General features: G+C 38.6%; 1 protein-coding gene across 1 annotated transcript; it reads right to left on the bottom strand.

Annotated features, from left to right (window-relative positions):
* Positions 1–2,020: 2,020 nt before the first annotated feature.
* gucy2d (guanylate cyclase 2D, retinal) lies at positions 2,021–15,185 on the bottom strand. Its single transcript, XM_014969263.2, has 18 exons — positions 14,157–15,185; positions 13,776–14,077; positions 13,311–13,683; positions 13,137–13,221; positions 12,940–13,051; positions 12,735–12,854; positions 12,551–12,631; positions 11,745–11,921; positions 11,503–11,659; positions 11,254–11,403; positions 10,935–11,083; positions 10,700–10,857; positions 9,112–9,304; positions 7,764–7,938; positions 6,547–6,645; positions 5,810–5,904; positions 5,638–5,720; positions 2,021–4,026 (listed from the first exon to the last, which is right to left on the bottom strand). The coding sequence occupies exons 1-18, from the start codon at positions 15,028–15,030 to the stop codon at positions 3,942–3,944; spliced, it is 3,468 nt and encodes a 1,155-aa protein (XP_014824749.2). The 5' UTR covers positions 15,031–15,185; the 3' UTR covers positions 2,021–3,941.
* Between the last annotated feature and the right edge of the window lie 465 nt (positions 15,186–15,650).

Here is a 15,650-nt window from a genome sequence, read left to right as displayed (position 1 = left end):
ACGGCCGCGCAGAGGAACAGGCAGTTTGTGTTTATTAATTCAGCTTCTGGATTTCACAGAAACAGGAACGGAGCAGATGAACATGTTGTTCCAGAGGTCGAATTTTGTCTGCAGCCTCTACGGTCTGTCATTCATCCTCTAAATGCTTATTAGAGAGGAAAAGTTCACAGAACACTTCCTCTCTAAAAGGAAAAGTAGCATATGGCTTGTTTGTTTTATTGTAACCATAGCTATCTAATTATACTGTTTTACTGCTGTGCAATTAAGCAAGTTGCTTATGATTGTACAGCTCTGTTTAACATAAACTTAAAGATTTTATTTCAGCCACCAGCTGACCAGGAACGTATCGGATGTTGCCGATAACAGGCTGGCGTTCAGGTTATCAGGTCATCTTGATGAACTGATAAATTAAATCTGTGCTTAGAGCCAATCTAAAGTTATGCAGGACCTTCCAACTACCCTCGGCCATCATCGCTGCTGAATAACTATTAACTTTTTATCATGGGACTTTAAACATTCACTCATTATGCATCTAACAAAACCTTTTTCAGTTTGCATCTGGGAACTGGAAGCAATAACTATATAACTATATATGAGATGCTTGAATCAATTTCACATGGCTTTCAGGTGTGACAGCGATGGGGGACAAAAAAAAAGTTCAAATCTTTTTGATTTACGGAACAGATCAAGATATTGTTGTGCATCCATGTAATGTGTTAGACGTATTTCAAAATTTTTGCAAATAAAACCTGGATCCCCACAACATGATGCTGCCACCACTAGTAATCACTGGGCAAGTTGATGTGTTCAGGGTGATGTATAGCAGTTTCCACACAGGTTTCTGACTCAAGAACGTTGTTTTCTATATTCCCCATGTCTTCAGACCAAATTTATTGGCTTTCTTTCAACAATGACTTTCTCCTTCTGCTCTGCGCTAGACTTCTGGTTTCAAATCTAACAGTTGCATAATTTGTGTATAATTTGTGTGAGATAACTTTCTGGAGTGGGATAGACTGCAGTGCAGTTTATCTCTGCCCTGGGCAATTAATGCTACCCTGGGCAAATCCCCATACGGCCCAGATAAAAACACAACTGTGTGGAGTGCATGTTTGTAAAATGCAAAGAACAGTGACAATGAAGTGGGGGGCACAAAAAAAGGGAAGAATCAATATACGTTATCTACAGATTACCACGTTAGGCCTGTGGGAACTAAAAGACAAAAAGCAGGACCAGAGACAGGCATCGACCTTTAACCTCTGGGCCAAGTTTTCAGTTTAAAGGTGTTTGGGAATCTCTTAACTTCACTGATGATGCTATAATATTTCAAGTCCTACAAGCAATTTCATTTCTGGGGGTGTCTTTAAAAAGGCTCAACAAACAAAATAACAACAAATTAAGTTTTCTAATGATACACAGCTTGGAACTCGTCCAGATTAAACTTGGCTTGTTGCTTGGATAACTGTGAGGTCAGAGCATTGGCTCATCTCTTGAGTCCTTCAAGGTTTGAATAATTTATATGCAAGTATTAAGTGCCAAACACAAGTAGGAGATCCATGTATGTAAATACGCATCTCTGGTCAGGTACTGGAACTCCAGTCAGCAAAAAGACGCCACGAAAAACAAACTGTGCAAACAACATTTAAGATGGTTGGAGTGTGAAATATAGCATATCTCAGAGGATAACCTCTTAAAATGATCTCGCCCAAGCTCTTGAAGATATTGTGTTATTTAAGACCGATTCGTATGTCTTTAAGAATATTTTCCACCGTAAAGCAGAATCACTGAGGCTCATAGAGACAAAACAACTAATAATTATCCACGGCTGTCTGAGAGATTGGGCTCCCCAGGAAATATATTATTTGTGACGTGTTTAAATGCAGTTCTTTAGCCTGTTTAACACTGATGCACTGGCGTCACTGAGCGTCTTTATTGATTCAGGCGACTGTCAGGCCGCCACTTGGGAGACGAGCCTCTGCAGAACTGATGTTGGGCAGCGAGTCAGACATACGAGGACACAATCTTCACTAAAACCACAATTTATTTACAGAAACACACTGAGATCACTTTCAAAATGAACAATGCAGTCCATTCAGTTTTGATGTGACCTACCTGTTTGGCAAATTGGTTATAAATCTAAAAAAAAAAAGAAAAGAAAAAAAAGAACAGGTATTGCCTTTAAAATAGGATTAATCATGCTGTTGTTCAGATACCCATCAATGAAAGAAAAGACCACTCCTCCCATGTTGCTCGTCTTGATTCAGGATTTTCTCTTTGTCATGGGTTTAATCGTGCTTGAAAGAGTCAGAACTGCTAAACAGTTAATGATGTGTGATACACCAAATGCAGCCTGACAATTAAGTCATCAGGCGTCCAGGTTTTTTTTTTTTTTTTTTTTTTGTCTCTATGCACTAAACTACTGCAGCAAGGTTAAAAGTGATAATCAGCAAGCTGCCAAAAAATGTCTGCAGCCTGGTTTTAAGAGGACGTTCATAATTTGACATCGCCTGCCTGCTGATACATCAGTATAAGATTCGTGGCAGACTGTGACTGAACCGTTGTGATTTGCTTACATCTCCAGTTCAGTCTAATAATTAGGAAATCCAAGCAGAAAAAAATCAAACAAAACAAACAAAAAAAGAAAAACTAACTGCAGGAACACAAGCTATATACACATTTACATTATATACAAATTAAGCCAAAGAAAAACCTCGAGGAGTCCAAGCAGAAGTTCTAGGTTGAAGAAAAGACACAGACATTTCCCTCTGAGCGACGGAGATCCTTCGAGTTTAGCCCGCCGAAGCACAGCGTGGGGAACGATCATTTCAGCCAATTGACTCTAAAGATCTGTGCATCATTGTGGAAGAAACATGCTGTATTAAATAAAGGACAGCAATCAGCCGTGCGTGAAGCATGCTACTGTAACAGACTGCCTATAGAGGAACGGCGTTGATGAAACCAAGCGGCCACATATGGGATACAGTTCTAAAAGCAGCACGCACACCACCAAAAACAACACTGTGAGTCGCTTTGGAAAAAGTGCTTAAAACGCATGTTCTCAACAGGCTGAGATCATTCAGTAAGTTCTCACTAAATGATAACCTCTGAATGAAAACACAGTGTTAGAGTATCAGGGAATTATCATGAGAATTTAACATAAAATGGCCAAAAACATCTATTTGATTTAACTGCTTGCCAAAATAAAAATTATAGGTGATATTCTTGGTGAGACAAATTCATCTAACTTGTATGTGCAAGCTAAAGTAGCCATTTTTCAGTCAACAGGTGGGGGGCGCTAGACTCCAGCACTTTCCCTGGCATGTTATTTGAAAAGACTTTAAACCACAGAAGCAATGGGATGGAGCATTTTGGCAGTTTTTGTTACAGGTGCTGGATGGAGTTTTCCTCATCTACCCGGAATGATCCAGGCGCTGATGAATAAATCCTAATGAAACTCAGGGTAAATCAGCACTTCTGAAGTGCAGTTGGGAGAACCGAGCTTTCGGGTCGCTGACAAAATCTGATCAATATCTTTATAATGCACAAAATTAGGAATACGTACAGTAAAACAAGCACAGCAACCAAACACATGGTACGCAGTGCTAGATGTCTCTTGTTTCTGGGTGGTTGTCTGACATCTTAGACCTTGAAACACCTTCCTGTATTTTATGCATTTTTGGTTCATAAACAACTGATGTGAAATCAATTGAAGATCCTTTCCTGCTTGCCTCCTTTTTGCCACAGAGAAGTACGGATTCTTCATTGAAGTGCCGTGATCACACTACAAATGCGAAAAACGCATAATGTGAAAATCACTGGTTCCAGATCCGCTTCCGTTTCCTGGGTTTGCTGCTTCCCGTTACGCGCACGTCTTTAGCCCGGCAGAAACATTTAATTTTTTTTTTTTATTCCCCAGATCTTGAGCATCAGCCCCTGATCCCAGCCTAATTCGCCTTCTTCTGTCGATCCAGGAATTTTTGTCTTCTGTCTGGAGGGATCTCGTCCAGCCCGATTCCATGATTGACACCGCTGTAAGAGGAAAAGCAGCTTTTATGCGTCTGTGAGGAGAATACACATTCACAGCAGGAATGAACATTTTTCAACTCTCCATTTAACACAGTTTGTTCTACACTGAACAAGTGAGAAAACTAATTAAACTGATTCTCACTTTATCATTATGATAATGTTTATTATTATTATAAGGAATGAAAACCTACACTGGTGGTCAGAAGAGTTAGAAATTAGGATTTATATTCTTCAAAATAAAAGCCTCAATTCCTTGTTTAGACTAAAATAAAAGTAGTTTCCAGTAATGGATTACACTGTCTTTTCAAAACAACACTTAAAGAAACTACTCAAAATATAAGTGTAAGTATTATTAAAAACTATATCCTAGTAAAGTAGGTTCAGCATTACTAGATAAAATAAACCACTTCTGAAAAAGGGTTTATGTTGTTTGTTCCTAATAAAACTCACAGATTCTTTACAAGACACAAAAGTATTAATGACACAAACCATTAAAGGTAGCAGCTGTAAGGCTATTTAATTGTATTTGTTTTAAAATTCCTTTAAGTCACATTAATAAAATAATCTTGGTCAGCAACTCATTTTATTACATATTTGACAGAAATTAATGCAAACATATTTATTTTAAGATTTGAAATTTAATACTTGAGTTGGAATTAAATGATTTTATTATTAAACAAACAAACCACTACCAGGAAGAATTCAGAAAGAAACTCAGACTAAATAACTGGAGATACATTAGCTGCTGAAAGACTCGATTTTATGACAAATTACATCAGTTTATGTCTCCGAAATTGAAACAGAAGTATTTCTGTGCACAATTTAAACTTCTAAATACCCAAATTTAGGAGAAAAAAATGGATGGAAAGGATGAATGACATCGCTAAGATGGCTTTCATGTCTCTGTTGCAGGTGTACAAAGGCAAAATAAAATGAGTGGAAAAACAATTAAGAGACTGAGTCTTAAAACAAGGTGATCAGATTGTGTTTGATTCCAGTTGGGCTCTTTTCTTGGTTCTGGTGCCTGACAGACTTATTTCCTAATCAGGTTTTCCGTCATGATGATATTAAGTTACACACATTTTAACAATTTATTGAGTTTTAAACTAGCAGGATAAGATAGTTGATTAAAAAAATATTTGAAATGTGTTGTGTTCACAAGCATGAAAGCAAACCTGGTTTGTTCAGAAACTCCCAGATTTACAATTAACGTTTCTGTTACTTAAGTCAATTATCTAATATATTCTCTTTAACATTTATTTATAGAATGGATTTTTGCATATTGAGGTTGGCCCTAAATCAGACATGAAAAGAAAAAGAAATATTTTGTAGTAGTAGTAGAAATCGAAGCAGTATTTCCCTCTGATCTATTTCTAAACATTTACAATGCACATAAAATGATTCTGCACATTGGCACAGGCAGCTAAAAAGTCAGGATTTAAGTTAAAACTGTTAACATTCTGATGTGTTCAGCTGATGCATTTGAAACTCAATTCAAATTATCTGAAGCCCTTCCAGATCCTTGAAGGGGCCACAAAATCTTCTATACCTCTGGACGGAGGAGTTCACAGTTTACCTGAGACAAATAACGTTTAGGTAAAAGTGTTTTCTTACTCTTTGCTCTCGATGGGAACTGGCAGAGGCTTGTCAAAACCTTCCTTCCCCACCAGCCAGTAGGTGGTCTCTATACCTTTTCCCTAAAATCAGATCACAGTTTGCGTTAACTTCTAAAGGACTTACAGTTTTTCTCACGTTATTAAAAAGTCAATCTTTCAGTGGTACATACCTTTAACTCTGTCAGACCTCTGACCTGAATCTTGTATCCCATATTCAAGTTGTTCAGGAGATCAACTGTTGTTTGGTTCACATGGATTCTGTAAGCTATGCATGCAGAGGAAACATAATTTCAGAGCAGGGAAATCGCTTTATGACAGATCCACATAGAAACTCTTTTGTGCCGGGTTGATCTGTCTTTATAGATGCTCCTCAAATTGCCAGTACATTGGGACACAGTTTGGGAAACTGAAGCTGATGACGGTGATGTAAGGTTAGACTGGTTGCCGTTTGTTTTTCCTCCACTTGGTGGCAGTAGATCATTACTGGGCAGTTTCTGACTACACATCTGTTCATCCCTGAATATCCACCATATGGTCTAAATTAGCAAAAGAAAACAACTGGTTAAATTACAAAAAAGCTACATCTGACAAACTGTAGCTTCTTCTTTCATGTATTAAAAGGCCACACAAGATCTTTCACAGCAAATCCTCAGCTTTATGCCTAAATTTGAATGTACACAGAGTATTATTGACATAAATGTGGTAATTATTGGCATTTATCCTGAAACTTCAACATGCCCTTTAATTCTGTTGATAGTGTTAAAGGATTAGTGAGTCCTGCTCACTTAAAGCCCTGTTTAGCCTGAGGCAACGTGTACTCGGACTGCCACACACCTGTCCTCCAGCCCAGAACGCTCAGAAAAAACGTAGAACATTAATGCAGGCGTCTTCTATTAAAGATACTTACGCAAACTGGTGGACTCCATTCGAGATGTGGTGTTGACCGTGTCTCCGAACAGACAGTACCGAGGCATCGTCAGGCCGACCACTCCTGCTACGACTGGACCTGCGATTGTCGAATGCAGAGTGACGTATATACGTTACTATAGATGTTTATAAATGTACATTTTTCATAAACGCAGGTGGCGTTCCAACCAGGAGAGAACAGAAGTCCAGCGTGTGCGGTGTCTTAATAGGATGACAGCACTCTAAGTGGATAGTGTTTCACTGTTCCAGGAACACGTTTCAGACGAGGATAAAAGAGGTAAAAATATCTCCTTGACTTAGCAGCTTGGGGACTCAGATTCTTCTTTAACTCTTATTCACTCTGAAGTGGAGTTTAGGTTTATTTTACCCAATATTGCACAGCACCGACAAGTATAACTCCTGGCTTACTGCACTTATCAAGAGTTTTGAGCGCTTCGCATTAATTACTTTTTTTATGTAACACACAAAATTATTAGAAATACAGTATATAAGACAGATAATATTAAAGGTAAAAATTTAAATGCGTCTCCGATCATTTAACTTTTTTAGGGAAGCTTTTTTGAATCCGTGGGACTTCTGAATGACTTTTCAAAGCTTTGGTTCAGTTCTTGACAACGATCGCTACACTTTGGCTCAGTGATACTGAGATCATTTACTTTTATTTAAAGTTTTCTCTGAATGACCTGCCTTTTTGTTGCGTTTTATTTTTTTTTACTTTTGAAACATGTTTTGGATCAGTTTCTGCACTTGTTCCCCTACGGTTCCCTGGTGTTACAAAATCTGAAGTATAGCTAAACTGTGATAGGATGATCCTTTTTTTATATAACTGTATTGTTTTGCTTTTGGTAGTTTTAGTAGATGCAATAAAAGAAGGAGAATATTTGCTATTGCTGTAAGTGGAGACACAAAGAAGAGGTATATCTTTAAGTTAAGGGTATTTTATTCTCATCAATCTGACAAATTAATCTATATAAAAATGTGCAACAGCCAGGCATGGTAGATAAGTGAAGAAGAGCTTTAGAAAACACTGATCCATTACTTTTATATGCTGTTATAACAAACCGTGAAGTCATGAAAGCTCGCTGAACACAAAATGCAGTCATTTGTTTTAAGGAATTGTCCAGATGCTATTTCAAGGCGTACAGTTCTAATGTTGGGACTTTATCACTGAACAGAAAGTAGTAACACGATGCTCACCGGAGTGCAGGCCAACACGGATCCGGAGTTTCAAGTCAGGCATGTGTCTAGCCTTGAAGCTCCCAATCAGGCTCAAAATATCAAGGGACATGTTGGCCATCTCAGCTGCGTGACGATTGCCGTTCCTGGTGGGAACTCCAGAGGCCACCATGTACGCATCTCCAATGGTTTCCACCTGAGCAGCACGAAAGCGAAGAGGTGAACAAACACAAGAGAGGGATTTTTGTCTCAACCTTAATTTACAGACAATTAGGAAACATAAAAAGTGAGGAGAACTTCAACCCAATACTAATATGTGTCAAATATGGAAAATTTGTAAATATAAATATATCTGATTTAATAGCTAATTCATGTTCAGCTTTATTCAAGTCCCAAAGGGCAATTATTAAAAAAAAAAGTAAGAAAGATATTAAAACTCAAAGTTTTAAAAGTGAGGGGCAATGCAGTGTGCCAAAATAACATCAAATATCACTCCAAAGATATGGAGCATCATCAGCAAACAATTACTACTAACATCAGTAACATATGTGAAAAAAATAGAAATCAGCTAATCAACCCAACAGTCAGATGCTACCCCCCAGCCCCCTGCCTTGTCCTGCAGTAAAAATAAAAATCTCTAACGTGTTATGAAGTATTTTATTCCTTTAAAGGCAATATTAATGGCAGTAACTCAGTATTTGTTGCTGAGTACTGTTCGCATTTAAATGAAAAATACCAACAGAAACTGTGTAATCAGTTTCAAAATGACAAAGGCTATTTTTAATTTCTTGTTTTAGGTCAAACAAGATGAGTTTCCTTTCCTTACTACAGATAACGTCTATATTCCTAGGTTTTACACTATGTAATGGCATTACAGAAGGTTTTTCAACACTTTGTATCATAAAACACTGCGTGAGTTGGTTGAAATAATATTCAGACATTAAATAAAAATGTGAAATAATGGCCACCACCATATTTTACTATTTTTCCTTCCAGGCGTACATGAGTTTTTAACAATGAATTAAAAAAAACTATTAACTTCATGGTAGTGTTGAATTAGCCTCAGATCAATGTTTGAGTGATTTACAGAGGGAAGCCATTTGTGTGATTGAGGTCACAAGCAAAAAAGTGATGATCCACTCATATATAACACTGTATAATAATTAATAATATAATGCACAAAATCCCTTTAACATGTATGGGTTATCATTTTTCCATAGGTCACACAATGCAAATGTTTGTTAACTTCAAAAACATAAAAAAGTAGTTCCTCTGACATGCAAACAATACTACTTTTTTTTTTTAAAAAAGAAGGTAAATTCAGAATAAAGTCGTATTAAAATGCTGCAAACGGCCCATGAATGCTAACCTTGTAGACGTCGTGCAGTGAGATGATGGCATCAAAAAGCGTGTAGAGGTCGTTGAGCAGGTCGACCACCTCGATGGGCTCACTGAGCGCGGAGATGGTTGTAAAACCCACGATGTCACTGAAGTACAGCGTGACTACACTGAAATGTTCCGGCTCCACAGGCTTGCCGAGCTTTAGCGCCTGGGCCACAGACCTGGAAGACGAACATGAAGACTGAAAGGCGAGCTTTAAGTGCTGACACACAGGTTCTCAAAAACAATTTGCGTGTTTTCAAAGCTTCAACAAAATGTGACTAATTAGCTTCACCATTCTTCAATGACCACTAAATTTAGCTATACTACAATCTAATCAGACTTCACTGAACACATTAATGATGTTTCTTCACACTGAAGAATGAGTTTATTCGCATTAAAGATAATATTAGCATTTTAGCTGCTAAGTAGTTAGCGCAAGCTAGTGCTAGCCATTTTCAACATACACACTTTAACCAAAGAATTTGTCATAAATTAAACTTGTAGACAAGCTATGAAGCTATATTTATTTGTGTTAATTATCTTTGTCATTTTTTAGCAGTTATAAAATTTAATTGAAATGCTATTTAAATTTTTGAACCTATGTATTTTGGTTTTCAAACTCAGATCTGTCAAGTCTTTTCAGACATGACGAGGCTGTCATCTTTACATTGGTTCATTCTATTTAAAATAAAAATAAAATAAATTCATTTTGACCCAATTTTTTTTATTATTATTTAGCCTACAATAAAAATACCCATTGAGATTAAAAACCTCTTTTTCAAGGAAGTCCTAACCAAGAGGTAACAACAAATACAACACAGAAAAATACAGTTAAAAGTTGAGCTATAAAAAAAAAACAGGCTCATAGAATCGGCCTCAAGAATTTTTAGTTTAAATTTAAAAGCATTAAACAAAATGGGTTCAGTTGATCTAAAAGTTTCTTATAACGAGTTCCATGAAGAAGGAGCAGAGTGAACAAAATATTACTTGTTTAGTAATCTGGGTTATGGATTATTCATTGGCATTTATGTTTAGAAAGTAGTTACTTTTTCAGAGTCAAACCCATAACCTAACCTGTTAATTTGAGTCAAATGAATTAACACAACCCTCAGTCAGCAAAATTTTTGGAGCATAATCATTTATATCAGGTTTACATTTGTAACACTGATGTGGACTGTTTTTTTTTTATTTATTTTACGATTCTGTATTATCAGAATAGAAATTATGTTCAATGACATAAAACACAAATGGGTCTTCTGTTGCTTCAGGACAAAGAGAGTCTTGCCTGTTAGGAAGTTTGCGCATTTTTGCACAAAAAAACAAACAAACCTAAGGTGGCAATAAGCTTGGCACAATTTAAAAAAATTAAAAAGAAACTGCATTGCCATCAGTCACTTTAATGATGCAGTATTTTACTTTCTATCACTATAACTAAGCAGCATCATTTAATTTTTGTCACTTGGTAGTAAAAATGTTACCTCCTTTGCATCTGTTTTAAGGTGTTGTTAGTTGTCAACTGCAGTTTTGAGTATAGCATCATGTCTTTATAATGTTTCCATATGATGAATACTTACTTGGGCAACATCTGAGCCACCAGTTGATCTGTTTTCTGTCTCTCCAGCTCGAGCTCCTCCGTCCTCTCTCTAATGAGATCCTCCAAGTTGGAGGAGTATTGCTCCAACATCCGCAACATAGAGTCTATAATGTTAGTCTTCTTTCCTTTGTGCTTGAACTGTCATGAGAAGGTTGGTTCCCAGTAAGTTTCAGTTCATTATAGAATCCCAAATGAACGTATTTCCAGATTTTTACCTGCTTGAAAATATCCTCAAAGGATGGTCTCTTCTCTGGATCTTCACTCCAGGCTTGTTTTATTAACTGAATTACTTCTACAGGGGCCTCCTCCACTGATATAATGGGGCGACATAGAGGTGGAGGGTCTTTAACCTTGTTGATAATCTCTGTCAACACACAAAAAATGAGCAAAATATTAGACACACACAACACAGAATAAATTAAAGGGAAAAGTTTTGTTTAAGAGTCCTTGTCTCATGCAAGGAGGATTTTTAGAAAGACCTTAGACATATAAAATTACTTAGAATCTACCAACATCTTGCCTGAAGTTACTCACCCTTGGGAGGCATATCCAGCATGCAGAAAGGCGAAGAGCGAGAGACAATCTCCTGCACAATGATGGAGAAACTGTAAACGTCACCAAAGAAAGTCCCTTTCTTCCTCAGACTTGGGTCTCGCAGCAGCTCCGGAGCCGACCAGAGCAAGTCTTTTTATTGGACAAAAACGCACAACCGTAGATAAGCAAATTGTCATGCATAAGTAAATAAAGAAAAAAATGTTATTCCAAACTTGCAGGTGTTCTCACCCTCAGGCTTTTCCTCATCGGTGTCTATGCTTTGTGTAATCAAAATTTCATTAAACCCATAATCTGTCACTTTCAGCACAAAGCGCCCATCCACCACACAGTTACGAGATTTGAGCCGCCCATGAATGATGTTGCGATGATGCAGGTACTTCATTCCCTGATGGAAGTAAAAAATAAAAAAAATACATGTAATGAGACAACCTGATCATGTGTAAAATAAAACAGAGAGAAGTCTTTCTTACCCTGATCAGATCCATTAACAAGGAAGACTTGAACATCCAGTCAAGACGCACATCTTCGTTGCCCAGCAAATCCTCCAGACTTCCCCTGCTGCAGTGCTCAGTAACAATGCCAAAGATCCCAGAGTCAAAGAACAGTCCCAGGAAAAGATTTAGGTTCTCATGCCTCATCTCCCTTAGCTGAAAGGGGAAAAAAAAAAGCAACACTTTTTTAATGTTTTACAAAACCACTGTGCTCTGCTCTTTTGTGACCAAAAAGTATTTAGTATTGTTAAATTATTTGGTTTATCAAAAACAGAGTTTCCACCACAATGAACACAAGGATTCCCAAGTTCAGCCATTTTGAAATCTTTATACAAATAAAACTTTTTTCAGTTTGCCATGTTTTTATGTATAAAGATGATATGCAATTTAACCTTGCATATCATCATTACTCTAAAATCTAAACGTCCAAAAGAAAAAAAAAAAACAGAAAAGTTGCCATAATTTGGGAGTTCATGTAAAAAACTAAAAGATTTCTCATTTCTCATTTTAACTTCTGCTTCGTATCTCATTAAATCTTTCTCACACATACATCTTCAAGGCCAATGCGCCTAGTTGGCAAAAACAGAACACTTTCTTCTTCTGCCAGAGGCTGAAAGAACAAGAACAAAGTTTTCTCTGGCCAAGACATTTTCTTGAACACCTTGGAAGCCCTCATATATCTCTCCTACTGAAGCACACCACCTTCATATTTCTCTGACACCACATTATAGAAAAAGGTTCTGACCAGAATGTGTCACAAGACCAAACTTCAAGAACTCACTTACTTTCACAAAGACTACCTCTGTGCTGCCATTCACGCTAGAAACTGTTCCTGAGGGACATTTCTTCAACCAAACCCAGTCACCCTGTAGGATAAAGTAAACATTACTTTTTACATATCAGAGGATCCAGACAGAACTAAAAGTGGGAAACATATCCATTGCATCTGGCGTGGTGTGATTTTCTTACCTCAAACACAGCAACGTTTGAACTGTCTGGAGTGGAGGCTAGGTAGCTACGGCCAGACACAGAGTGGTGAGGTGTCTTCATGTCGCCTTGGCTTTTCATGATACTTTCATCATTTAGCTTCTGCTCACAGAGAGGATAAAAAGGTAATGCCAGAGCAAATCATTTGGAAATGCAGAGGTGTCAGTTTTGATTCAGTGAGACTGACCCGTTTGCTGACTTGAGTGTTGATAAAAACCAGATCATCAAGAGTCAGGATCACCTTCGATGAGCCACCGTTTCCATTACTCCCAAAGCTGAACCCAACTTTGCCTTGTTTCCTGTGCACAAAAACATCATGTATAATTGAGAAAACACAAAAACTGAGCAAGCTGAGATGTAATTTTCCTACTCTGCTATACCTACTTCAAGTGAAGAAAGACGTTTACTACACCTCCCACCAGAGAAATGAACAACAGGAATAGAAAAAAGAATGTGATTATATCCATCCCTTTGGAAAGAAGAAAAAGAACAAACGTTTGTGTAAATTACCACATTTATTACATCAGTGTATGGATGCTAGTATGCTAACACACTGACCTCCAGTGCAAGCAAAGTACGAGCTAAACCAGCAACTTGAATCTGTGTAGGGAGTGCTGCCTGCAAAGTGAATTGAGCGGCCAAGATATTTCAAGCCTCCTGTCTTGCCGTCTGTGTGACTACGATGAAGAAAATGTGTGGAGTAGAGCGAGATGCCCATGCCACTGTAGTCCAGCACTACATAGCTAGCCTGCATCCCTTCACCGTTTCTTCCTGCCTGCAGCTGCTGATTGAATCCTTCAAATTCAAAGCCTCCCTCACTCTCTCCCAGGACGGCACCTGATACCCAATGGCCTCCACTTGTGCGGGCTTGCTCAGCAGCCATAGCAGTATAGTACATCATGTTGTAAATGGTGCCAAAGAATGGAGAAACCTAACAAAGGGCAGTCAGACAATACATTTTAGGAAGAATGCGTTAACTTTGGTTTCTCACTTTCAATAATTAGATTCCTCAACAAGTCTTACCTGTTCTGGTGGAGTACTGCTGCGTACTTCATAAGTGTTTTGAGCCTCTCTGAAGGCCTCATAGAAATTGCGTTCCCCAGACTCCATGGTGATGGTGAGAACTCCATCATAGGCTTTTCGGAGCTTGGTATCATTTCCTAGCATGTAGTAGTTTGCGTCTTTGTATGGTAGGGAATACAGAAGTGTGTCATAGGTAATAAAAACATAGCCACGGTCTATCATCCGCATAGCTAAGGCTGTTGTCAGGAGCTGGTACTGGGCTTGGCCACCAATCAGGACAGAGGGCATGCACATGATGATCACTGCAAAAAGATTAACAAAGCAAGTTTGCACAGTTTGCATGGGCTTAAGTTCTTGACTTCTGAGTAAAGTGCATCTTACCTCTAACTCGATCTGCTTCCCTCACTCTTTTCAGAGCTCTCCGAGGCCCGTCCTTATCACTCTCCATTGTGATTACAGGGTTGACAGGCAGGCCAAGAGCCCTGAGTGAAGTGGCTAACTCCTGTCCTGTGGCTTCCCAAATATCAGTTTCTTCTGAGATGATGGCCACATGAGCCCATCGAAAATACCTTAGCACTGTAAAAATTACATGGGCAGACAATGGCAGTGGTCTTAGGAAGGTAGGGTACGTGTCTCCTGTGTTCATGTTGGGTTTGAGACAACCCCAAGACAGAATCCCAACATCCCACTCTTTTGCATACAAAGCAGCAGAGGAGCAGTAGCCTGGGTTAGCAGGACCCAAGAAAGCAGCACCGTAACCTTCTAGATCAGCAAAGCGAACAAGGGCACGAGTTGACTTGCAGTCCTCATTAATCAATGTGTAGTCATACCAGTAGCCTTTGTTAAGGTAGGGGTTCTTGTTTATACGGCTGGTGGCAAGGCGGGCTGCCAAGTCAGGGAGAGCCTTAGAGTATAAGATGTCACATGTCCAAGGTCCAACCAGGGCCACCTTGAAAGTGGTTGCCCATGCTTGACAAGGAAATAATGAGATCATGAGTAATAGGAGATAAAACCAGTTCCCCCTTGATCTTCTGGTTTGCTGCACTGGGGATGATGGCAACTGTGGTGTTGATGACAAGGATTTTGATGACAGTGATAATAGTGCTGATGATAGCTGAAACTTTCTACAGCCAGCAAAACTATTTGTAATCACCGTCCATATATGCCTCTTTTTTATCACTTTAACTGAGTGGTGCCTCCATCGTGGGTGGTAGGCAAGGTTGTGCAGACATTGAGGGTCTCTCTGATTAGTCATTTTCACATCCAGCTTCAATGACGCCTCAGACACAGAAGGTGAACTGAGAGTTTACAATGGTAGGTGAGATTTTCTTTGGTTCTGGGATTGCTTCCCTTGGCACTCCGCAGGCCTCTAGTCCAAAGGTGGACAGGCGGCAAGAAGACTCCAAGACATCACTGCCTCCAGGAGACAAGAACGAAAATATATTAGGAGACATAAGACACAACATTTCATAATTATGTTGGAACTGAAGACTTGTTTTGATTTAATCTTTATAAATCAGAGATGAGCCTTGAAAATCCTTTGACAAGATGCCATTATGAATCCTATCAGCATTGATATGGCCTCACAGCTGAGGACGCGCTGCCTGTGCTGTCCCTTGGAGAATTACTAGCATGTGTGTAAGAAGCTCATTAGCTTTGCCAGAGCTAATTCCAGGTAACCATCAGCTAAATCTGGATCCTGTTCTCTAACCTTCTATTTGCTATGCTATCTCCTTTGCCTGTGATTTGGTCTTTCCAAGGTTTCTGCGCCATCTTCAAGTCTAATTCAGTCATACATGTCATACTTCTATGTAAGCTGGTAAAAAATTAAGGATTCCTTTTCTGAAATCAACTTTATAGCTAAACAGAAATTGC

This window comes from Poecilia mexicana, unplaced genomic scaffold (assembly GCF_051168715.1).
Source record: "Poecilia mexicana isolate PSO_F unplaced genomic scaffold, ASM5116871v1 scaffold_14, whole genome shotgun sequence".
NCBI classification, from domain to species: Eukaryota; Metazoa; Chordata; class Actinopteri; order Cyprinodontiformes; family Poeciliidae; genus Poecilia; species Poecilia mexicana.
The sequence above is the reverse complement of the archived record's forward strand: the minus strand, read 5'-3'. Positions and strand labels throughout refer to the sequence as shown.

Coding starts and splice junctions, on each gene's coding strand:
- gucy2d (XM_014969263.2), bottom strand. CDS start 15,030: ATGACTAATCAGAGAGACCCTCAATGTCTGCACAACCTTGCCTACCAC. Junction 12,855..12,939: donor ACACTCAAGTCAGCAAACGG/GTCAGTCTCACT, acceptor CTCTGTGAGCAG/AAGCTAAATGATGAAAGTAT. Junction 12,632..12,734: donor CAAACGTTGCTGTGTTTGAG/GTAAGAAAATCA, acceptor TTTATCCTACAG/GGTGACTGGGTTTGGTTGAA.